Source organism: Bos javanicus, chromosome Y (genome assembly GCF_032452875.1).
Source record: "Bos javanicus breed banteng chromosome Y, ARS-OSU_banteng_1.0, whole genome shotgun sequence".
Lineage (NCBI taxonomy): Eukaryota > Metazoa > Chordata > Mammalia > Artiodactyla > Bovidae > Bos > Bos javanicus.
The window spans coordinates 2,999,019-3,023,249 of NC_083898.1; the positions used below are offsets into that span (position 1 = coordinate 2,999,019).

At 45.3% G+C, this 24,231-nt stretch overlaps 1 protein-coding gene across 1 annotated transcript; it reads right to left on the reverse strand.

Moving 5' to 3' along the window:
• Positions 1-4,174: 4,174 nt before the first annotated feature.
• On the reverse strand, positions 4,175-9,569 carry LOC133243882 (testis-specific Y-encoded protein 1-like). Its single transcript, XM_061410615.1, has 6 exons — positions 9,446-9,569; positions 8,958-9,394; positions 4,903-4,980; positions 4,609-4,714; positions 4,369-4,514; positions 4,175-4,252 (listed from the first exon to the last, which is right to left on the reverse strand). Exons 1-6 carry the CDS (start codon positions 9,567-9,569, stop codon positions 4,175-4,177), a joined length of 969 nt encoding a protein of 322 aa, XP_061266599.1.
• Positions 9,570-24,231: the final 14,662 nt, after the last annotated feature.

The window sequence follows — 24,231 nt, forward strand, 5'->3', positions numbered from 1 at the left end:
AGTGGTGGGTCAGGCATAGATAACCTTCATAGACACTCCTGTTCCAGAAAGAGGAGGGGAGATGGGAGTCAATAGTAGCAGTTCTGAAATCCCACGGGTTCTTGTTGGCAGTCCTTGGATTAGGATTCAAGGCCTGGAAACTTCTAAGCTTCGGTCTCTGAATTTTTAATTCTGCCCTCTAACATGATTCCATTGCATGAAAGGTTGATACAGTGAAACAGTCTCCCTAGTCTGCTTCCTGCTTGTCGAAGGTAGAAGTCCAGAGTTCTCTTATTTTGTATTGTTGTTGGTCCTTTCAATCTAAGCTAAACTTAAATATGTTATCATAAAAACTTGGTGTGCCTCCTGATAATCTTACTGGTGTTCTTCGAAAGCACCCCACTTTAAAACCACAATCACACATGTCTTCATAGGCCTATTTTGCCTTGGTTTTCTGCTGAGATGGCTGAGGGATAACACTCTGAAACTTAGTAGAAGTCGTATTGTGTGACTGAAGTGATCTCTGAGTTACACGTCTAAACTCTTTGGAGGGCATTGGCCTGACTAAATAATGCCATTAGCATCCCCTTCCACCTTTCTGAGGCTTAACAGAGAATTTTACCATCACACAAATCTTTAGAGCAAGTTAATTAAAAAAATATATTAAGAACTGACATATATATGATGTACAATGTTATATTTGGACCACCTTACTCTAATGCCCTGGATATGATCTTTGCTTGATAGCCATTAATTTTAGCATCTTCGGTCATCTTAAAAGACTGAAAAATTTCCAAATCAGCAAATTCTGTCTCATTTTTTAATAGTCTTTTTCTTAAAGTTTTTTTTTTTTTTTAATTTCCCTTCATATTTTACTATAGGCAGCAAGAGGAAACCAGGCAGTACTTTTGGCTGTTTGGCTGGAAATCTCCTCAGCTAAATAATTCCATTAATTAGGTAGTTTCTCCTTCCAGCTCATTAGGTACATTTTTGACTTTTCATAAATTGCAGGTATAGTGGACTTTCCTCTGCACACTCCCCAGGCTCTTCCCTCCTGCCTCTCCTTTCTGCCAGGCATCCTGGGTGCACCACTGTGCTTCCATTTAGAACTTGTTCACTCAGTGAGATTACAGGGATCGATTCCCTGGCTTCAGTGCTTCTGCTGGCCAGAGTCCATGTACCTTTCCCTAAGACCTTCCTGTTTTCACTATCCAACTTCCATCACCTGGCTAGGTAAGTTCCCACAGCTCATACTCACAAGTGTACTGGTAGGCACTTCTGGGCACACATGTGTACACACGTGCGTGTGTACACAGTAACATCCCTGAGAGGAAAGTTGCACATATGCAGAAGTATAGGCTTTCTGCTCCGGGAACATGAATTTTGGTAAGCACCCGACTTTTTTTGTCCTGGTTGTTTTCTTTCACTTGCTCATCGATCATGTCAGGTTGCACTTCTAACTCTGTGGCTTATCCTCAAAAGTTACAAAATCTTGGCATTTGCTCATGACAGGTACCGACCTGCAGAGAATCGGGCAGGGTTGGAAGGGCTCGCCCTGGACAGCTGAGTGACATGAACCTGTGTTCTGCATTCTCCCATCACCTTGGACAGCTTCATGGTACCAGTCACGTTGGCCTGATCCACTGCCTGTGCATGCCAGGGGACCAGAAAACAAGGACCTCTGAGCTCTTCTGAGTTGGAGAACTGCTTTTCAGTGTGCACCTATCTAGGTCATTCCTTGTCAATCTTGTGTCCCTGTTGCTTGCCTACCACCCCTTAGGGCCCACAACATTCTGAGTGAGGCCCCCTGTTCTTTCTATCTGTGTAGCTTTATGTGTGCAACTGTCTACCTGTGTCCCCAAGTGCTATCTCCATGTAGCTGGAAAAGGCCAAAGATACTGTGACTGTGATAGGCCTGGTTCTGATCCAGTGTTCTGAAGAAGGTGCACACAGATACAGGCTCTCTTCTGATACAAGTCCTGAGGCTGTACAGGTAAAGTGGCATCCCTACACGTCATCCCCTCTGTTTAACACTACACAGATACACAGAGTCCCTGATCAGATGATGCCCTGGGAAACCTGCCCGCTCTGGGCCCACAGCTCATGCCTCCCTTGGGCAGAAAGCAGCTTTTCTATTTGAAATGCACCAAGAGGGTTTGAACCACCAAGGCCTCACTGATTTGCTAAATGCCAAGACTCTCTTTCAGTTGCTCTTGTTAGACCCAGGTAGGACTCCCTACAGTCAGGCATCCCTGCTTGCCTACACAGCCCATGTGCCAAGGAAGCCAGACCCGGTTGGGCCCAGGGGCATCCAAACTGGTCACCTGGAAGGCAAGGTCCTTCTGAGTGTCACCTGGTGCAGACAAAATCAGAAATTCTGCTTCAGCGATACTGTCAGAAACCTCCTCCCTCAGGGGCAGATGCACACCTTTGCCCCTCAGGCCCCCAAAGCCAGAGGCAAGACCCCAGAGGAAAGAAGGAATACACATTAGGACTTTCAGCATAAGCCATGGAGTATCTTTGGCAGGACTGCTAATTGCCTAGACCCTAGTCCCTGAAAACCAGCAGGCTCAAACTGCTCCCAGGGGCTTCTGTGTCTCCCACTCTCCTGAGGTGCCTTGGGACATCCAATTAGCCCACCATTCTTGCTTCCTCCCTGTTCCCTCCCTCGCAGGCACACCCTGGCAGAGAGGCACACATGTACACCCACTCCTGCGCTTTCCTCACCTTTCTGCATTGCCAGGGAGGCTGGAAGTGCCTGGAGGGATGCCACGCTCATACCCTGTCTCTCCTAGGATTCCTGTGGTTTTGCACATACAGCTTACTTTAGCACATCTTGCGTTTTGTGTTGCCACGTGCCAGTGTGTACCACCTTCGGGGAGGGAGCTTGCTGGTTGATGTGCTGCACTGTTCAAGGACCTTCCCTTCTCCTTGAACACGTTTGTGTTCTTCTCATGTCTCCTTCTCACGTTTGTGGAACAAGTCTCCAGTGCAGCAGGCAATCTGTGCCTCTTTCTCCTTTGAATCGCTGCCCATCTCTGCAGGACCTTAGCCTCCTCACCATCCCGGGTCATGCTGTAACCACATCCACCATTTCCACAGCCCAGCCCAAGTCCCCACAGACCGAAGGCTTCACAGGCAGTGGTTTCAAAGCCCCACCCTACCTGATTTGCCCTGGGTGAATCCTCAGACCATGCACCCCCTCTTCCCGGTCCAAACACACATTAACATGGTGGAAATGGTGAATGTGTTTTGTATTTGGTCTAATTCAAGATTTCTGGAGCCATGGTCCGGAGTTATCACTGGCCATCCTTTCCTCATTACCATCCAGGACAGGGTCACTGTGAAAATACGGAACCACCTTGAGACTGGGGATGCCTCCTGCCTCCTCTTCTGGTTCCTTGAAACCTCCTCTCCTGTCACCTTCATCTCTGTGTCTGCCCTGGGCTGGAAACATTCACACACATCCAAATAAACACAGACAACACAGGCACATGCATGCATACACACACATGCTCGGCATGGGGACACAAACGCAAATGGGGAACACAGATATTTCAGGAGGTGAAGACGCTCATGTCTAACAATGTTGGAGATGGCGTCAGTAGGCACCATGCCCTGCCCTTTGGTCTCCCTGTCCACCTCCCCCACGATCTCTTCCGTATTTTCCCAAGGCACCCTGAAGCTGCTTCCAGTGCAGCATGTCAGGTGGTGATGAGATACCAAGTGGTGGATGTGGAAATTCACACAAGATCCCAAAGTCAGCACACAGGTGCACTGGGACCCTAGAGAGGACACCCTTTCAATGATAGGCCTTCCCAGGGTAAGGGGCAGGAGTGAAGGGCCCAGGCAATCTCACCTCAGTCAGCAGCAGGAATCCCGGGGATGGCAGGACCCATGGAAGAATGATTCTGACAAAGAAACTTAATTCACCCTGCCTCTGGTACTATCATCTAGGACTCTTGCACTGCAACAACAGCTGACGTGAGGGAGGCTTGCTGCACTCACGGACACAATGAGTCCTCAAGCCTCAAGTCTCAGGAGGCCACCTTCTACATGCATGGCTCAAATTCAGGCTCCTCAGCCAGCTTCCACGAGCCTGAGCAACCCCGTTTGGGAAAGGACAGTGTCATGGCTACTACACGACTATCTCTTCTCAGCCCACCTCCAGACCCCCTCACCATATGTGTTTCTGTCAGTTACCTCTCATGGAGGAACCTTCCTCCCTGGAGTAGTACTTCAGGGGATCATTCCATACGTCTTCATTGATGATCTGCTGGCAACACAAGCAAGGTCAGCCCGGGACTGACCAGGCCCTGAACCATCCCATGAGCAGCCAAGAACTCCAACATCAATCACCAATTGTGTGCAGGCCCAAAGTATCCCCACCTCAGCAATCCTGTTCAATTCTGAGCAGTTGTAGCCTGACAACCAGTTGAGAAACTTAAGGCTCCTGGTGTGCAACTTGTGGCTGAGTGCTCCCCATTCAAAGCCCCAGATCCAGTGGACTGGAGTGGAACAACATGCCCTATGACCTGCAAAAAGACAGGGAAACTGGGGTGGATCCTGAAGATGGATTATCCACAACCCTGCACACCCACACTCATCACCCTGGGAGCCACGTTTTACCAGTGATGTCAAGGTAATACTTTTTAATGATCACCGTGTTCAAGAAGTAGGGGTTCTCCCAAAAGGAAAAGATCAGCTTGCAGTGGAACCGTGGATATCTCTGCACCTGCACCAGCCAGAATAGGGAGGAGGGAAAGGCGCAAGCTTATACGGGCCTCAACTTGCCTCCCAGGCAGACATTAACAGCTTCCACGACGCCTCTCCAAAGACTCACAGTGCAGGAACATGGATAACGTGATCCTCCTACTCTCTGCCAAGTCCCATACCCAGCCATCCTCAGTCTCCCTCACTGACCTTCAAGTCAATCATGTAGCTGAGAAAGTCTTTATCTTGGTTGCTGATCATGATGCAAACTTGAGGGTGGTTCATAATCTGCTTTCAGGCCACATGCCGAGCCAAGAAGAGCCAGGAGCATCAGCCGTAATCTCGGGTGGAAGAAGGACACCAGAACAGGCATCTGCAAGGATGCCGGGAACTTCTGCTTGCCGGGCTACCACTGTTGTCCTCAGGCCCTTCCATACCATCAGGCACACTCATGGCTGTGTACCAGGGTCCAGCCCCGGTTGGATCCAGGGATTCCCTCAGGAGAATGGCGTCGGTGAAAGGACAGCAGAGGGGAGAGAAAGAGGCTTGATCTATCTGGTTTACACAGAAATAAATAATAATAAATAAATAAAGTCCGTGACACCATATTGCACTGTCCACGGAGGCCACAGGCGCCCTCTCAGTGGGATGAAGACGCAGAGCATCCTTTCCCTGAAGACGCTAGGTGTCCTCCCGATTGAGTCTTAGAAGCCCGGGCAGGTAAGTGGACTCAGAGGACACCCACGCTCCAATTCGTCATCCTGAAGGAAGAACAGAGAGAGAAAAGGAGAGAAAAGGAAACAAGAATGACACAGGGAGAACAAGCCTGATGAGCAAGGCCTGTAGCTTTATTTTCAAAAGGAGCTTTTTTGTTTTTTTAATTAATTTTATTCTATTCTCAAACTCTACATAATTGTATTAGTTCTGCCAAACATCAAAATGAATACACCACGGGTATACATGTGTTCCCCATCCTGAACCCTCCTCCCTCCTCCCTCCCCACACCATCCCTCTGGGTCGTCCCAGTGCACCAGCCCCAAGCATCCAGTATCGTGCATTGAACCTGGACTGGCATCTCGTTTCATACATGATATTTTACATGTTTCAATGCCATTCTCCCAAATCTTCCCACCCTCTCCCTCTCCTACAGAGTCCGTAAGACTGTTCTATACGTCAGTGTCTCTTTTGCTGTCTCATATAGAGGGTTATCGTTACCATCTTTCTAAATTCCATATATATGCGTTAGGATACTGTATTGGTGTTTTTCCTTCTGGCTTACTTCACTCTGTATAATAGGCTCCAGTTTCATCCACCTCATTAGAACTGATTCAAATGTATTCTTTTTAATGGCTGAGTAATACTCCATTGTGTATATGTACCACAGCTTTCTTATCCATTCATCTGATGATGGACATCTAGGTTGCTTCCATGTCCTGGCTATTATAAACAGTGCTGCGATGAACATTGGGGTACACGTGTCTCTTTCCCTCCTGGTTTCCTCAGTGTGTATGCCCAGCAGTGGGATTGCTGGATCATAAGGCAGTTCTATTTCCAGTTTATTAAGGAGTCTCCACACTGTTCTCCATAGTGGCTGTACTAGTTTGCATTCCCACCAACAGTGTAAGAGAGTTCCCTTTTCTCCACACCCTCTCCAGCATGTATTGCTTGTAGACTTTTGGATCACAGCCATTCTGACTGGTGTGAAATTGTACCTCATAGTGGTTTTGATTTGCATTTATCTGATAATGAGTGATGTTGAGCATCTTTTCATGTGTTTGTTAGCCATCTGTATGTCTTCTTTGGAGAAATGTCTATTTAGATCTTTGGCCCATTTTTTGATTGGGTCATTTATTTTTCTGGAGTTGAGCTGTAGGAGTTGCTTGTATATTTTTGAGATTAGTTGTTTGTCGGTTGCTTCATTTGCTATTATTTTCTCCAATTCTGAAGGCTGCCTTTTCACCTTGCTAATAGTTTCCTTTGATGTGCAGAAGCTTTTAAGTTTAATTAGGTCCCATTTGTTTATTTTTGCTTTTATTTCCAATATTCTGGGAGGTGGGTCATAGAGCATCCTGCTGTGATGTATGTCAGAGAGTGTTTTGCCTATGTTCTCCTCTAGGAGTTTTATAGTTTCTGGTCTTATGTTGAGATCTTTAATCCATTTTGAGTTTATTTTTGTATATGGTGTTAGAAAGTGTTCTAGTTTCATTCTTTTACAAGTGGTTGACCAGATTTCCCAGCACCACTTGTTAAAGAGATTGTCTTTAATCCATTGTATATTCTTGCCACCTTTGTCAAAGATAAGGTGTCCATATGTGCATGGATTTATCTCTGGGCTTTCTATTTTGTTCCATTGATCTATATTTCTGTCTTTGTGCCAGTACCATACTGTCTTGATAACTGTGGCTTTGTAGTAGAGCCTGAAGTCAGGTAGGTTGATTCCTCCAGTTCCATTTTTCTTTCTCAAGATCGCTTTGGCTATTCGAGGTTTTTTGTATTTCCATACAAATTCTGAAATTATTTGTTCTAGTTCTGTGAAGAATACTGTTGGTAGCTTGATAGGGATTGCATTGAATCTATGAATTGCTTTGTGTAGTATACTCATTTTCACTATATTGATTCTTCCAATCCATGAACATGGTATATTTCTCCATCTATTAGTGTCCTCTTTGATTTCTTTCACCAGTGTTTTATAGTTTTCTATATATAGGTCTTTAGTTTCTTTAGGTGTCCTCTTTGATTTCTTTCACCAGTGTTTTATAGTTTTCTATATATAGGTCTTTAGTTTCTTTCGGTTGTATATAAAAGATAATAGAGGGTGCAGAGTCATGCGAGGTCAGCAGTCCTTGATCCTTATCGAAACCAGGCTTTCTTTCTGCAAACTTATTATACACTAAGGCTTTAGGTGATTTATATCATCTTCTGGCCAGGAGGTCTGCTAACATTGTTCTTGTGATAAAGGTTATGCAACCAGAAAAACTTATTTTCTCCAAAGGTTTATTTTTCTAAAGTTTGGCGCCACTCCCTGAAAGGACTAGATAGAATTGCATTCCTATAGGGCAACAGGAGCAGTGAGGGATAACAAGGAAAGAATTTATTAACTCAAGGGTCTAAGGTTGTTAACATCAAAGCTACTACTTATATTTCTATATACCAACTATATTAATCGATATACTCCCAGGGACATAGTGGGTAAGGGGTATGGAAACTTGGCAGCAAGGGTTAGCTCAACAAACAAATCCTCTACTAGTTCTATTCTAATGATTTTAACTCCCCGAGAAGCTCTGCATTGTTGGACTATCTTAAGCCTCCCATACCTCTTGTGGTTGGGAGGCTGTGAATAATCACATGTGTAGCTGTTAAGAGTCTGGAAAAACCTATCAGGCAAGTTAGAAAGCTATCCAAGGGATTTGAATTGGAACACACCCATTGTACCCAGGAGAGTTATTAACTAGAGCTCTAAGTTGATTTCCTTCAGAGAAAGGTGGTCGTGGATATCCCCCCTCGTGGGTATCCTCGTTAATATCAGAGGAGTTTGTGAAAGTTGTAAAACAGACAGATTCTGGTTTGGGGGTAGATGCTCAAGCAGGTCCAGGGGGGCCCTCGAGTCCTGACTCGCCTTGCCTGTCAGACCTCTCCCACATGACCTTGTCATGGGTGGGATCTCCCATGCTGGCTCCTGGCAGTTGTGGGTTTTTTGTGGTGTTCTGCATCTGAGGTGATCTGCATTCTCTAAGCAGGGGCTGTTTCTGACCGCTACTGTTCTCCTCCAGACCTGTGTATGCTGGGTAGTGGCATGTCACTGCTTACATTTTCAGACTTGTAGTCATTGTAACAAACCATGTCTGAAAGCAAAGGGGTTGGTGTGTGTGTGTGTGTGTGAGAGAGAGAGAGAGAGAGAGAGAGAGAGAGAGAGAGAGAGAGAGAGACTCCCATGTCTCAGCTATTTCCCGGGAACCTCTACATTTACAATGATAACTGTCTGCCAAGGCTCATCTGGTGAACTGTCTCTGGTCATTCCTGACTTAGAGGCCTCAGGTGCTGCTCCTTCTCAGATGCAGGCCAGAAGGAGAGACTCAAAGTCATGGCTCCGACACTTACAGGTGTGGCCCTGCCCAGATTCTACTGGGGTGTCCCTTTAGAGCCTGCCAATTGCCCAGGACCACACTTCTTTCAGGGGCCTCCAGTGCCCTCGCCCCTAACACTCCTCCTGCTCTTTCTCCTCCTCCTCCTGAGCAGCGGACGCCAAGAAGCAGCAAAAAGGATACAGCTTTGGCCCAGAAGCCAGGGATGCCCTGGATGATGGCGCTCCTCCAAGCCAAGTGACTCTTCCTCCTTTGATGGCTCTTGTGCATGAATCGAATGTAGGCCCTGTGGTTTTTCTCATGTTCAAAGCTCAGTTCCACCCGAAGGGCGGCCAGCGCCTGCAGCTCATCTAGCGCTGGAAGCTCACTCGGGCCTCCGGGCCTCTCCCAGCCCTGCTCCTCCACCGTTTTTTCCTCCAGCTCCTGGGAGAACCCCTGTTGCCGCTCGTCATCTGTCACAACCTCTACCTCCTTGGTGCTGTCTTCCGCCAATAGTTGAAACTCCCACTCGATCCCCACCACGTCTTCATCTACCAGGGCCTTGCTGTCCTCCACTGCCTCCACCCTGAAGAGGGTTGCCTCTTTGCCTGGCGTAACAATTGGTGGCTGGAAGGTCCAGGCTATGCACAGCATCACAAAGACAGGCTGTGGGGCCCCTGCCCACTGAGCACCTGGGCTCACAATTAAAAAGGTCTGGGGTCCCAGGATGCTCCCTCCTTCCTCTGACTGCCTCACTCTCTCCTCTTGGCCCTGGCCCTGATCCCCAGCTGGTGCAGATGTGAAGGGACGAGACATAATAGCACAGCAAGTGGTGCGCAATGGTGGCAGAGGCTGCAGTAAACCTGTGGGGCCCACTAGCTCTTTGGGGGCGGGGAGTGAGGGTGATGGTTGGGGAGCAGGGGCTGGTGTGTGTAGGGTGGTCTGGAGCTGAAGAAATGGGTGGCAGACAGCCCAGGACATGGTGAACCGGCCCTGGGAGATAAGCCAAACAGGAGGGGCCCTAGGCTGTAAGCCACTCACAGGCTACTGGCCCAAATCTAGACCAATGACTGAGGGGGTAGTGGGTGGCACACTTATGGACACGCCCCTAGACCTCTTCCGTGCTTCCTGGGCTCCAGTGACCCCACGTGGCCACATTCTGCTCCAGGGAGGTAGCGTGTTTTGCCTCTGTTGCTACCTCAGGCACTGTCATTGACCTGGATCTGGAAATGGGTGGCAGACAACCAACCACGTGTTCCTGCTCCACAATCAGAACAGCACACTCCTGTGTCCTCCGGGACAGGCAATAACTGGGAGCTCTCCCTCAGTATCCAAAGGATATCCAGGGGGTCCACGTGGCTGGGTACTTTTCTCCATGGGACAGAGCCTGTTGCTGTCCGGATGCTAGGGGAGTAGGGAAAAACCCTACCATTTGCTACAATTGATCTCCACTGTTCAGGGACACCAGACCCTTAGGGTACAAAGCTCACTCTGTGTCTCTTTATCTCTGTTTCTGGCATATCACTGTTTTGGGCAATCCTTCTGTGTGTGTACCAGGCGCTGGTGTCTGTGTGTCTCCATCTCTCTATGTGGTGGTGTTGTGGTTTGCCACTCTCTGGACAGTAGTGCTCAAGAGAGATGCTTATCCTTGAAGTAAAGGCAAGCTCTTCTACTTCTGAGTGAGTTGCACCAATAGGAGATCACAGTTTTTAGTCCACACATTTGGAGAGTGCTTTCTCAAACTTGAAAGCCAACAGTGGGCAGTCACTGCTGAAGCGCAGAAGGGGACGGGTTACCCTCCCTCCCTCGCTGGACAGACGTGAACACTGCACAGACCTGTAAAGGCTTGGCCTCACTTTGCACAGAGAGAGAAACGGGGCATGCTCTACTGGCATGAGGAAACTTACTGAAACTTGTTTGAACTCCTGCCACTGAGATGCTAAGGACAACTCACTGTTAAGTTCCATGGCTCATTGGTGCAGGAGAAATGCATGTCTGCCCATTTACCCTATTGAGGCCCTTTCAAAGTGGTTCTGTTCTCCATGTGAGAACACGTACCAGCCTGCCCAGTTGCCCAAGCCTGTGCTGCCGGGAGCAGCAAGAGGATCAAGGTAAGCCATCCATCCTATAGTCCTGATACCCAATATAGATGCATTCTAAAAAGAGTACAAAGAGTGATGTTTCAAACTGGAAGACTCTGCAGGTAGCAGGTGCTTATGCTGCAGTGATGATCCATCTCTGAAACCTCATAAAAGAGGCAAGGGGTGCTCATGCTCATGGCAAGGTTAGGGAAAGAACGCCTGACACTAGAGAAGGATGGAAAGACACTTGTAGCTGGGTGTCCCAGGGGCTGTGGATCGTTCACCATGGCTTCTGTGTTCTGGGATTGCAGCCTGTTCTGTGTCTCGATTCCTCTGCACTCTCACTGGTCTTCCCCAGGCATTTTCCTTCTGCCTCTCCTTTCTGCCAGGCATCCTGGGTGCACCACTATGATTTCACTTAGAAGTTGGTTGCTCAGTGAGGAAACGGGGTTGGTACCCTGGCTTCTGTGCTCCTGCTGGCCACAGTCTATGTGTCTTTCCCTGAGACTTTCATGTTTTCGCTATCCAACTTCCATCACCTGTCTAGGTCAGTTCTGACAGCTAATACTCACAAACATACTGGAAGGCTCTTCTGCACTCACATGTGCACACACATGCACATTTACACACTTACATGCCTGAGAGGAAACTTGCACATATGCAGAAGTACATGCTTATTCTCCAGGCACATGAATTCTGATAAGCACCCAACTTTCTTTGTCCTGGTTGTTTTCTTTCACTTGCTCATCGATCATGTCAGGTTGCACTTCTAACTTTGTGACTTATCCTCAAAGGTTACAAAATCTTGGCATTTGCTCATAAAGGGGGCTGACCTGCAGAGCATCGGTCAGGGTTGGAAGTGCTTGCCCTGGAGAGCTGAGTGACATGCGCCTGCATTCTACATTCTCCCATCACCTTGAACAGCTTCACAGTACCAGTCACATTGGCCTGATCCATTGCCTTTGCATTCCTTCAGGGGACCAGAAAACAAGGGCCTCTGGGCTCAGCTAACTTGTGGAACCGCTTTCTCAGTATGCACCTATCTAGGTCATTCTTTGCCAATGTTGTGCCCCTGTTGCTTGCCTACCACCCCTTAGAGCCCAAAACATTCTGAGTGAGGCCCCCTGTTCTTTCTATCTGTGTAGCTTTATGTGTGCAACTGTCTACCTGTGCCCCCAGGCGCCCCTAGGACACCCAGCCACAAGGGCCTCTTCCAACTTCCCCTACCCCACACCCACCCCACACCCCTACCCTTACAACACCATCACCCCACAAACTTACCCCAACCCACCCCACTCCCAACCCATGTCCATCACACCCCAACACCCCCACCACACCCCCACCCCTCCCACACGCCCACCCCACCCCAATCCAACCCTACCCACACCCTACCCCCACCCTGCTCTACCCTCACCCAAAAGCTGTCCCCACCAATAGTCCAGCGGTGAGCCCAGGGATGTTTTTCTTTTCCTAAGTGTGGGACCCCTGGGAGTGAGGGGCTCCTGGAAACAAAGCACTCAGGCAACAGAGTGAGTTCTCTACCTGCAGCTGGAGGAGGCCAGGGAGGCCACGTGGCCAGACAACGAGTGGAGAATGGAGAGGGACCCAAAGGGCAAGGACGACGTTATGCATTGTGGGTGCTGGGTAGCCCTTGGGTGCTGCTGATCCCAGCACACCTGACTGTAACCATTAGTATCACTGCTGTCTCCAGAGCAGAATATATGTACCCTCTGTCCCAGAGCTGTAGACTCTTGAGTGTCTGTGTCCGGACCGACTGGGGCCAGGACCCTGAGAGGAGGAAGATGTGCAAAGAGGAGATGTCAAGATCATGAATCCAGGGGAGTTCAGGGCAGAGGGAGAAAAGAGTCAGCCTGGGGCTGCCAGCCAATCCCCTTCCTGCAGAGTGGGCCTCAGAGCCCAGGCCATGGTGGAGAGTCCCAGAGCTCTGCTTCTGCAGTCATGGCACCAGATCAGGGTCCCCACATCCTTCATATCTCCTGCCTCACATGTGGAAGAGGCCTCTGTGCACAGCTGCTCCCCAGATCCTGCCAGTGACACCCATCAGTGAATCTGCCTACTTGCCCCTATAGAGGTTAGGCAGTATTGGGAGGTTTCCTCCTGGGAGATGGTCTGAGCCTGAGCCCTTGGAGGACAGCTGTTGAGTTGAGGTAGGGTGTAAATCTAGGCCTTACTGGATTTCTCCCTGAATATTGCACCTTTGCCCCTTCATGCTAGATGACCTGGCTGTACCCACAGACCTGAGTTCCTAGACTCTGGTGGGTGCTGTCCCCTGAAAGGAGGCTTTTATTCTGTGCTCTAGTAGTCCCTAAGATTTTCACCACCCACAAACAGAGTAGGGTATTCCAAACCTGAGAGACTTTCCTGGGCACACTGCCCTACCAGACTGGCCCAGGGAGGGCTTAGGGAGACCAAGCCATCTGGTCTCAACTTGGCTAAGCCAGGTCATGGCTTAGCCAAGACGTGGCCAGAGGCATCATTCCCATGTCATTCTCTGTGACCCCCTCTGTGATACTCTCTTGACTCCCAGCCCTTGCCTGTGAAAAGGAAAAAGGACAGTAAGGCCCCTGCTGACGCTGTTTTTGCTTTTGAGGAAGAACCTGAGATGAGGAAAGTGAAACATTTGGTAATTTAAATTCTGCCAAATACGAGGTATTGTCATTTTGACTTAGAATCCAGTTTTAGGCTCTCATTCCCCATCCCCTGTAAAAACTTGTATTAAGAGCATGTTTGTGATAAAAGCAATGAAGATCTCACAGACGCAATGAAGGCAGCAAATGTTACTTCACTTGGTAGTGATAAAGAAACTTGGAGATAGTATCAGGTCTGAAAGCACAAAGAATGAGAAGTTGGAAGCAGATCCAGGCTTAGGAAGTAGGGTGACAATTGGCCAGGTTAGTTGAAAGTTATGTTCTGAGAAGAAAAGAAGCAGAGTTGAGAGGACCCCTTGCCGATATTTTTGCAAAGAAATGAAACACTTTGATTCTTAATGCTTAAGGTCACAGGGTACTACAAAATATAGGTTTACTATTTTTATTTCTCTAAACATTGACAACCAGTCAATCCTAAAGGAAATCAACCCCGAATATTCATTGGAAGGCCTGGTGTTGAAGCTGAAGGTCCAAAACTTTGGCCACCTGATAAGAAGAGCTGACTCATTGGAAAGGACTCTGATGCTCAGAAAGATGGAAGACGAGAGGAAAAGGGAATGACAGAGGACAAAATGGATGGATGGCATCACTGACTCAATAGACATGACTTTAAGCAAACTCTGAGAGATAATGAAAGTCAGGGAATCTTGATGAGCTAAGGTTCATGGGGTCTCAAAGAGTCAGACAGGACTAGTGACTGAACAACAACAAACATTTACAACAGTTAGTGTAACAGGGTTCTAAAGAGACACTGATGTATAGAACAGGCTTATGGACTCTGTGGGAGAGGGAGAGGGCGGGAAGATTTGGGAGAATGGCATTGAAACATGTGAAATGTCATGTATGAAACGAGATGCCAGTCCAGGTTCAATGCACGATGCTGGATGCTTGGGGCTGGTGCACTGGGACGACCCAGAGGGATGGTATGGGGAGGGAAGAGGGAGGAGGGTTCAGGATGGGGAACATATGAGAAATAAAGGAATAAAAAAAATTTTTTTTAATAAATAAAAAATATGGAGAGGAGGAGCTAAGATGCCAGAGGAGTAGGACGGGGAGAAAACTTTCTCCCCCACAAATTCATCAAAAGAACATTTAAATGCCGAGTAAATTCCACAAACATCTTCTGAATGCCGGCAGAGGACATCAGGCACCCAGAAAAGCAACCCAAGTCTTTGAAAGGAGAGAGAAGAAATACAGCTCCAGTCACCAGAACACGGACACAAGCTTCCCTAACCAAGAAACCTTGACAAGCCACCTGTACAAACCCACACAAAGCGAGGAAACGCCACAATAAACAGAACTCCACAAACTGCCAGAATATGGAAAGGACACCCCAAGCTCAGCAATTTAAACAAGATGAAGAGACAGAGGAATACCCACCAGATAAAGGAACAGGATAAAAGCCCACCAAAACCAAACAAAAGAGGAAGAGATAGGGAATCTACCTGATAAAGAATTCAGAATAATGATAGTCAAATTGATCCAAAATCTTGAAATTAAAATGGAATCACAGATAAATAGCTTGGAGACAAAGATTGAGAAGATGCAAGAAAGGTTTAACAAGGACTTGAAGAAATAAAAGAGAGTCAATATAAAATGAATAATGCAATAAATGAAATTAAAAACACTCTGGAGGCAACAATTAGTAGAATAACAGAGGCAGAAGATAGGATTAGTGAATTAGAAGATAGAATGGTAGAAATTAGTGAATCAGAGAGGATAAAAGAAAAATGAATTAAAAGAAATGAGGACGATCTCAGAGACCTCCAGGACAATATTAAACGCTACAACATTCGAATCATAGGGGTCCCAGAAGAAGAACACAAAAAGAAAGACCATGAGAAAATACTTGAGGAGATAATAGTTGAAAACTTCCCTAAAATGGGGAAGGAAATAATCACCCAAGTGCAAGAAACCCAGAGAGTCCCAAACAGGATAAACCCAAGGCGAAACACCCCAAGACACATATTAATCAAATTAACAAAGATCAAACAAAAAGAACAAATATTAAAAGCAGAAAGGGTAAAACAACAAATAATACACAAGGGAATTCCCATTAGGATAACAGCTGATCTTTCAATAGAAACTCTTCAAGCCAGGAGGGAATGGCAAGACATACTTAAAGTGATGAAAGAAAATAACCTACAGCCCAGAGTATTGTACCCAGCAAGGATCTCATTCAAATATGAAGGAGAAACCAAAAGCTTCTCAGACAAGCAAAAGCTGAGAGAATTCAGCACCACCAAACCAACTCTCCAACAAATACTAAAGGATATTCTCTAGACAGGAAACACAAAAACGGTGTATAAACTCGAAACCAAAACAATAAAGTAAATGGCAACGGGATCATACTTACCAGTAATTACCTTAAATGTAAATGGGTTGAATGCCCCGACCAAAAGACAAAGACTGGCTGAATGGAAACAAAAACAAGACCCCTACATATGTTGCCTACAAGAGACACACCTCAAAACAGGGGACACATACAGACTGAAAGTGAAGGGCTGGAAAAAGATTTTCCATGCAAATAGGGACCATAAGAAAGCAGGAGTAGCAACACTTATATCAGATAAAATAGACTTTAAAACAAAGGCTGTGAAAAGACACAAAGATGGTCACTACCTAATGATCAAAGGATCAATCCAAGAAGAAGATATAACAATTATAAATATGTATGCACCCAACACGGGAGTGCCTCAATATGTAAGACAAATGCTAACAAGTATGAAAGGACAAATTAACAATAACACAAGAAGAGTGGGAGACTTTAATACCCCACTCACACCTATGGATAGATCAACTAAACAGAAAATTAACACGGAAACACAAACGTTAAACAATACAATAGACCAGGTAGACCTAATTGATATCTATAGGACATTTCATCCCAAAACAATGAATTTCACCGTTTTCTCAAGCGCACATGGAACCTTCTCCAGGATAGATCACATCCTGGGCCATAAATCTAGCCTTGGTAAATTCAAAAACATAGAAATCACTCCAAGCATCTTTTCTGACCACAATGCAGTAACATTTGATCTCAATTACAGGAGAAAAACTATTAAAAATTCCAACATATGGAGGATGAACAACACCCTGCTGAATAACCCACAAATCACAGAAGAAATCAAAAAAGAAATCAAAATTTGCATAGAAACTAATGAAAATGAAAACACAACAACTCAAAACCTGTGGGACACTTTAAAAGCAGTCCTAAGGGGAAAGTTCATGGCAATACAGGCATACCTAAAGAAACAAGAAAAAAGTCAAATAAATAACCTAACCCTAAACCTAAAGCAACTGGAAAAGGAAGAAATGAAGAACCCCAGGGTTAGCAGAAGGAAAGAAATCTTAAAAATTAGGGCAGAAATAAATGCAAAAGAAACAAAAGAGACCATAGCAAAAATCAACAAAGCCAAAAGCTGGTTCTTTGAAAGGATAAATAAAATTGACAAACCATTAGCCAGATTCATCAAGAAACAAAGGGAGAAAAATCAAATCAATAAAATTAGAAATGAAAATGGAGAGATCACAACAGACAACACAGAAATACAAAGGATCATAAGAGACTACTATCAACAATTATATGCCAATAAAATGGACAACGTGGAAGAAATGGACAAATTCTTAGAAAAGTACAACTTTCCAAACTGGACCAGGAAGAAATAGAAAATCTTAACAGACCCATCACAAGCATGCAAATTGAAACTGTAATCAAAAATATTCCAGCAAACAAAAGCCCAGGTCGAGAAAGCTTCACAGCTGAATTCTACCAAAAATTTAGAGAAGAGCTAACACCTATCCTGCTCAAACTCTTCCAGAAAATTGCAGAGGAAGGTAAACTTCCAAACTCATTCTATGAGGCCACCATCACCCTAATACCAAAACCTGACAAAGATCCCACAAAAAAAGAAAACTACAGGCCAGTATCACTAATGAACATAGATGCAAAAATCCTTAACAAAATTCTAGCAATCAGAATCCAACAACACATTAAAAAGACCATACACCAGGATCAAGTGGACTTTATCCCAGGGATGCAAGGATTTTTCAATATCCGCAAATCAATCAATGTTATACACCACATTAACAAATTGAAAAACAAAAACCATATGATTATCTCAATAGATGCTGAGAAAGCCTTTGACAAAATTCAACATCCATTTATGATAAAAACTCTCCAGAAAGCAGGAATAGAAGGAACATACCTCAACATAATAAAAGCTATTTATGACAAACCCACAGCAAAAATTATCCTCAATGGTGAAAAGTTGAAAGCATTTCCTCTAAAGTCAGGAACAAGACAAGGGTGCCCACTTTCACCATTACTATTCAACATAGTTTTGGAAGTTTTGGCCACAGCAATCAGAGCAGAAAAAGAAATAAAAGGAATCCAAATTGGAAAAGAAGAAGTAAAACTCTCACTGTTTGCAGATGACATGATCCTTTACATAGAAAACCCTAAAGACTCCACCAGAAAATTACTAGAACTAATCAGTGATTATAGTAAAGTTGCAGGATATAAAGTCAACACACAGAAATCCCTTGCATTCCTATACACTAATACTGAGAAAACTGAAAGAGAAATTAAGGAAACCATTCCAGTCACCATTGCAACGGAAAGAATAAAATACTTAGGAATATATCTACCTAAAGAAACTAAAGACCTATATATAGAAAACTATAAAACACTGGTGAAAGAAATCAAAGAGGACACTAATAGATGGGGAAATATACCATGTTCCTGGATTGGAAGAATCAATATAGTGAAAATGAGTATACTACCCAAAGCAATTCATAGATTCAATGCAATCCCTATCAAGCTACCAACAGTATTCTTCACAGAGCTAGAACAAATAATTTCACAATTTGTATGGAAATACAAAAAACCTCGAATAGCCAAAGCTATCTTGAGAAAGAAGAATGGAACTGGAGGAATCAACCTACCTGACTTCAGACTCTATTACAAAGCCACAGTTATCAAGACAGTATGGTACTGGCACAAATACAGAGATATTGATCAATGGAACAAAATAGATTCCCAGAGATAAATCCATGCACATATGGACACCTCATCTTTGACAAAGGTGGCAAGAATATACAATGGATTAAAGACAATTTCTTTAACAAGTGGTGCTGGGAAAACTGGTCAACCACTTGTAAAAGAATGAAACTAGAACACTTTCTAACACCATACAGAATAATAAACTCAAAATGGATTAAAGATCTCAACTTAAGACCAGAAACTATAAAACTCCTAGAGGAGAACTTAGGCAAAACACTCTCCGACATACATCACAGCAGGATCCTCTATGACCCACCTCCCAGAATATTGGAAATAAAAGCAAAAATAAACAAATGGGACCTAATTTAACTTAAAAGCTTCTGCACATCAAAGGAAACTATTAGCAAGGTGAAAAGGTAGCCTTCAGAATGGGAGAAAATAATAGCAAATGAAGCAACCGACAAACAACTAATCTCAAAAATATACAAGCAACTCCTACAGCTCAACTCCAGAAAAATAAATGACCCAATCAAAAAAATGGGCCAAAGAACTAAATAGACATTTCTCCAAAGAAGACATACAGATGGCTAACAAACACATGAAAAGATGCTCAACATCACTCATTATCAGATAAATGCAAATCAAAACCACTATGAGGTACAATTTCACACCAGTCAGAATGGCTGCGATCCAAAAGTCTACAAGCAATAAATGCTGGAGAGGGTGTGGAGAAAAGGGAACTCTCTTACACTGTTGGTGGGAATGCAAACTAGTACAGCCACTATGGAGAACAGTGTGGAGATTCCTTAAAAAACTGGAAATAGAACTGCCTTATGATCCAGCAATCCCACTGTTGGTCATACACACTGAGCAAACCAGAAGGGAAAGAGACACGTGTACCCCAATGTTCATCGCAGCACTGTGTATAATAGCCAGGACATGGAAGCAACCTAGATGCCCATCAGCAGATGAATGGATAAGAAAGCTGTGGTACATATACACAATGGAATATTACTCAGCCATTAAAAAGAATACATTTGAATCAGTTCCAATGAGATGGTTAAAACTGGAACCTATTATACAGAGTGAAGTAAGCCAGAAAGAAAAACACCAATACAGTATACTAACGCATATATATGGAATTTAGAAAGATGGTGACAATAACCCTGTGTACGAGACAGCAAAAGAGACACCGATGTATAGATCAGTCTTATGGACTCTGTGGGAGAGGGAGAGGGTGGGGAGAATTGGGAGAATAGCATTGAAACATGTGTAATATCATGTATGAAACGAGTCGCCAGTCCAGGTTCGATGCACGGCACTGGATGCTTGGGGCTGATGCACTGGGACGACCCAGAGGGAGGGTAGGGGAGGGAGGAGGGAGGTGGGTTCAGGATGGGGAACGTGGGTATTCCTGTGGCGGATTCATTTTGATATTGGCAAAACTAATACAATATTGTAAAGTTTAAAAATAAAATAAAATTTAAAAAAATAATAAAATAAAAAATACGGAATGGCTGTGGGAAAATATAATAATTGTGCCTTACATTATTAAGTTGGCTTTGCACTCTCAACATGAGTTGTCACCCTGGTGGCCCTGCTCCACCGAACAGATCAGGTTTGCCTGTCATTATATTTGAGGCTTGCTTGCTTTTCGTTTATTCAGACAACCTGAGTGGAATATCATGGCTTTTTAATTTTTCTTTCCAGTCTTACTGAGATATTAATAGAATTGACATATAGCCCTGTGTAAGTTTAAGGTGTTCAGCATCATGAATCCACTTACATCCATCCTGCAATGATGAGCACAGTAAGTCTAGTGAACATTTATCATTGGATAAATTGAATACAATTTTAAATAGAAAAAAGTATTTTCATTTTGATGAGAACTCTTAGGGTTTACTCTATTAACCTTTGAGGGGAGGGAGGGAAGTTGTTCAGTCGTGTTCGACTCTGTGCGACTCTGTGCGGAAGCCCACCAGGCTCGCCCTTCCCTGGGATTCTCCAGGCAAGAACATTGGAGTGGGTTGCCATTTCCTCCTCCAATGCATGAAAGTGAAAAGTGAAAGTGAAGTCGGTCAGTCGTGTCCGACTCTGTGCAACCTCATGGACTGCAGCCTACCAGGCTTCTCCATCCATGGGATTTTTCATGCAAGAGTACTGGAGTGGGGTGCCATCACCTTCTCCAGTATTAACCTTTATATCCAATATAAAACATTAGTTATACTTGTGTTGTATGTCACCTAACAAAACAGTGTTAGTTATGCTTGTGTTGTATGTCACCTGCCTCATACATACTGCTTACTAGAAGATGAACATGATTGTCTCACAAGGTGTCCCTTCCAGTCACCGAGAAGGATGCCAGCTAGCCACTTTGTAAATATTAGAAATATTCCCTCCCAAGCTGCCCGCACCCACTTCCTCTGAGCCTCTCTCATCTGTGTGTCCAGTCTCAGTGCTCCCTTCATGTGCCCTTGGAAATAGGAAGGAGGGACAGACACTGGCATCTTCCTTAAGCAAAAAGAAACAGTCAGACCCTGTGAAACTATTAGGTATTGTTTCCAGGGCTCCCAAGAGCTCTGGCACCACAGTCCTTTCTGTGTCATGATAGAACAAATAGCCCCAGGTCATTCACCTTAAAACCTACATAAATAAGCAATCGGCCAAGCAGAGGTATAGAACTGATATAGAATTTAAAGACTTAAGAGGCAATTTTCTGTAACAGGTTAACTGGGGGTATCCTCTACTGCACGTTAATGAAGTCTCCTTTATGTACAGTTGGGAAGGTCCACTGGAGTTGGAAATAGCAACCCACTCCAGTATTTTTGCCTAGAGAATCCCAAGGACAGAGGAGCCTGATGGGCTACAGTCTATGGGGTCACAAAAAGTCAGACATGTCTGAGCGACTAATACTTAATACTAGAAAGAAATTATATGAAAAGTGAAGTGCTAGAAAAGAAGTCATTTATTACAGTAGGACACTTGGAAGGTTCACAAGCCTTGTGTTGCCCTAAGTACTCAGTTACACTTTCACAATCAGAGGAAGAGGGGAGGGGGGAAAATATCTTCTTTTTCTTGAGTAGACAGCATGTTTCCATTACCAGTGCCTCCCCCAGGTAGGGCAGGGAAATTTATTTGTCCATTCTATATGGTCAGGCTAGGATATCGTAGTTCAGTTCAGTTCATTTCAGTTGCTCAGTAGTATCCAACTCTTTGCCATCCCATGGACTGCAGCACACTAGACTTCCCTGTAGTATTACTTGGGAAAAATATTTTCAGGTCTCAATTCAATGCAGGTCTTTCATTTTGAAAAGTCATCTTTCCAAAAGTGATAGTGTTTTGTATGCACAGAGCCTGTTTTGGGGAGGCATTAAGTTGTTGATTTGGAGAAGGCAATGACACCCCACTCCAGCACTCTTGCCTGGAAAATCCCATGGATGGAGGAGCCTGGTGGGCTGCAGTCCATGGGGTCGTGAAGAGTCAGATATGACTGAGCGACTTCCCTTTCACTTTCCTGCATTGGAGAAGGAAATGGCAACCCCCTCCAATGTTCTTGCCTGGAGAATCCCAGGGACGTTGGAGCCTGGTGGGCTGCCGTCTATGGGGTCGCACAGAGCCGGACATGACTGAGCGACTTACCAGCAGCAGCAGTAAGTTGTTGATCACTGGGCAGGTTGTAGGTCTTGTTTTCTGCTATTGTTTTATTGTTTGGGGGCACATTCTGGAAAGAAGTTGTCTTAGTGGCCAAAGACCATGTTTCTGGGGTTATTAACTCATGGAGCTCACTAGCCAGGATGTAAGTCTCATGCCACCACAGTTTGATTATTTTGGGCCATGTCTCATGCTTCTGCTGCATGGTTTTGTTGCTAAGCAAGTTAGCTTGGTGAAACGAGATGCCAGTCCAGGTTCAATGCACGATATTGGACACTTGGGGCTAGTGCACTGGGACGACCCAGAGGGATGGTATGGGGAGGGAGGAGGGAGGAGGGTTCAGGATGGGGAACACATGTATACCTGTGGTGGATTCATTTTGATATTTGGCAAAACTGATACAATTATGTAAAGTTTAAAAATTAAATAAAATTAAAAAAAAAAAAAAAGAAATCCAAGCTGGCTTTGATGCTAAGCATTTGTTTTGCTTTATGTGTCAAGCAAGCCTGCATGTTTCAGAATTTTCCCATTATTTTCTTGAGTGTCATTAGTCTTATTGTGGTCTCCCAAAACCCCATAAAGTTTCTTCTCTATCTACAGTTCCCTAATGAAGTTTCAAGCTAACTGTTTGAACATTCTGTTCTCTTATTCTGTCCCTACCACCTCGGGGCACTCCTAGGCCCCAAGTGCAGGCTGCAGTGCCCTCAGTGATCCTGACACCTCTCCAGAAAATGAGATGCAGCTCTGAGAGCCAGGAGTCTAGGCCCCTAGTTCTGCTGTCATTTTCTGCCTCCCCCTTGTTCTGGGCTATCCCCTGCCAAGTGCTGCAGTCCTACCTGCCTGGGTAGGGCCCTCAACCTCCTTTCCCCCACCGACTCCATCCTACTGTTGCTTTGCCTCTAGAATCACCACCCTAGGGAGTAACTGGTTAGAGTTAGGGTGACCTAGACATCTGGCAAGTCTTCAATCAGGAGGAAGAAGGAGGGGGCCTCTTTTGTTTAGGTCTAGATGTCATTGAATCTGTCTAGCCAAGCACAGGAAGAGGCAAAGAGGTCTCATAGAGAGGGTAGACTATTCCAGTGTAAGCAGGGGTCTGACTCCAGAGTGGAGGGAGGACAGACATACTGGAACTCCAGGTGGGATCTCGGCTGCTGGAGGCTGGGTCCCCAAGGCTTCTTGTCAGTCTGGGGCCTCTGAGGATCATCCAGGCTGTGGTCTTCCTCCAGAAGCCAGGGAGGGTCATTTTCCAACATTTCTAGTGACTCTTTGGGTGCAGATTCATTCCAAAGGGCCCCAGGAAAGCCCTGGGGAGCAGATGCTTTGCAGTCACAGAAGGAATTCTGCCACTAGAGAGGGAATGAGCTCTTCCCATGACGAAATGAGCTCAGTGGCTGCACCAGCCTGTGCAACACAAAAACAGGTAGATATGTCCCCCAGGTTGACTACGCCTGGGTCCTGGGAGTTGTCCTGGCCAAACCTGACACTGGGCAGGAAGAACACGTCTTCATGCAGATGAGCCCCAGTGCTTCGGTGTTCAGTGAGTCCCCTGCACAAACGGACTCTGTGGAGCTGGGGGTGGATAGAGGCCTGTCCCCTGCCTCACTAGAAAAAACTTTTTACTGATACTTCTTGTTTTTAGATCATTTGAAGACAGTGGTCCCTCCTGCATCCTTAGATCTCCTGGATGCTGAGTTCCCATGGAAACATCCCAAGCTTAGACTTCTGCTTTTTCCTGTTTCCCTGAGTCCCTATGAAGTCAGCTAGCTCTTCCTAATGTTCACTGGGGCACATTCGTCCATCTTCCCCCAAGTAGGCCTTCCAGTTCCTCCTTCGTGGAGCATGGCAGAGCCCTGCCTTGGCTTTCTCACACTCACCAGGCTGGAAAGGAAACCAGGGGTGAATTTCGACTTCTCTCTGAAAGTTATTTGAAGTACTGGTGGAAAGTGCCAGCATCCTCATGGTTGTTACTTAATCAGGGACTGGATGATTCTCTTCGTTGCTAATCTTGAGCTTCTGCAGCTGTTTGGCCAAGGTGATTGCCGGAAGTCAAAGTGCCCTTAAGGCACATTCCA

Bases quoted from the DNA above. Each gene is read 5' to 3' on its own strand.
- LOC133243882 (XM_061410615.1), bottom strand. From the start codon at position 9,569: ATGTCTCGTCCCTTCACATCTGCACCAGCTGGGGATCAGGGCCAGGGC. The intron at 9,395-9,445 runs GTGCTCAGTGGG...TGCTGTGCATAG, and splicing joins CTTTTTAATTGTGAGCCCAG to CCTGGACCTTCCAGCCACCA. The intron at 4,981-8,957 runs GTATCCTTTTTG...GCCTGAAAGCAG, and splicing joins CTGGCTTCTGGGCCAAAGCT to ATTATGAACCACCCTCAAGT.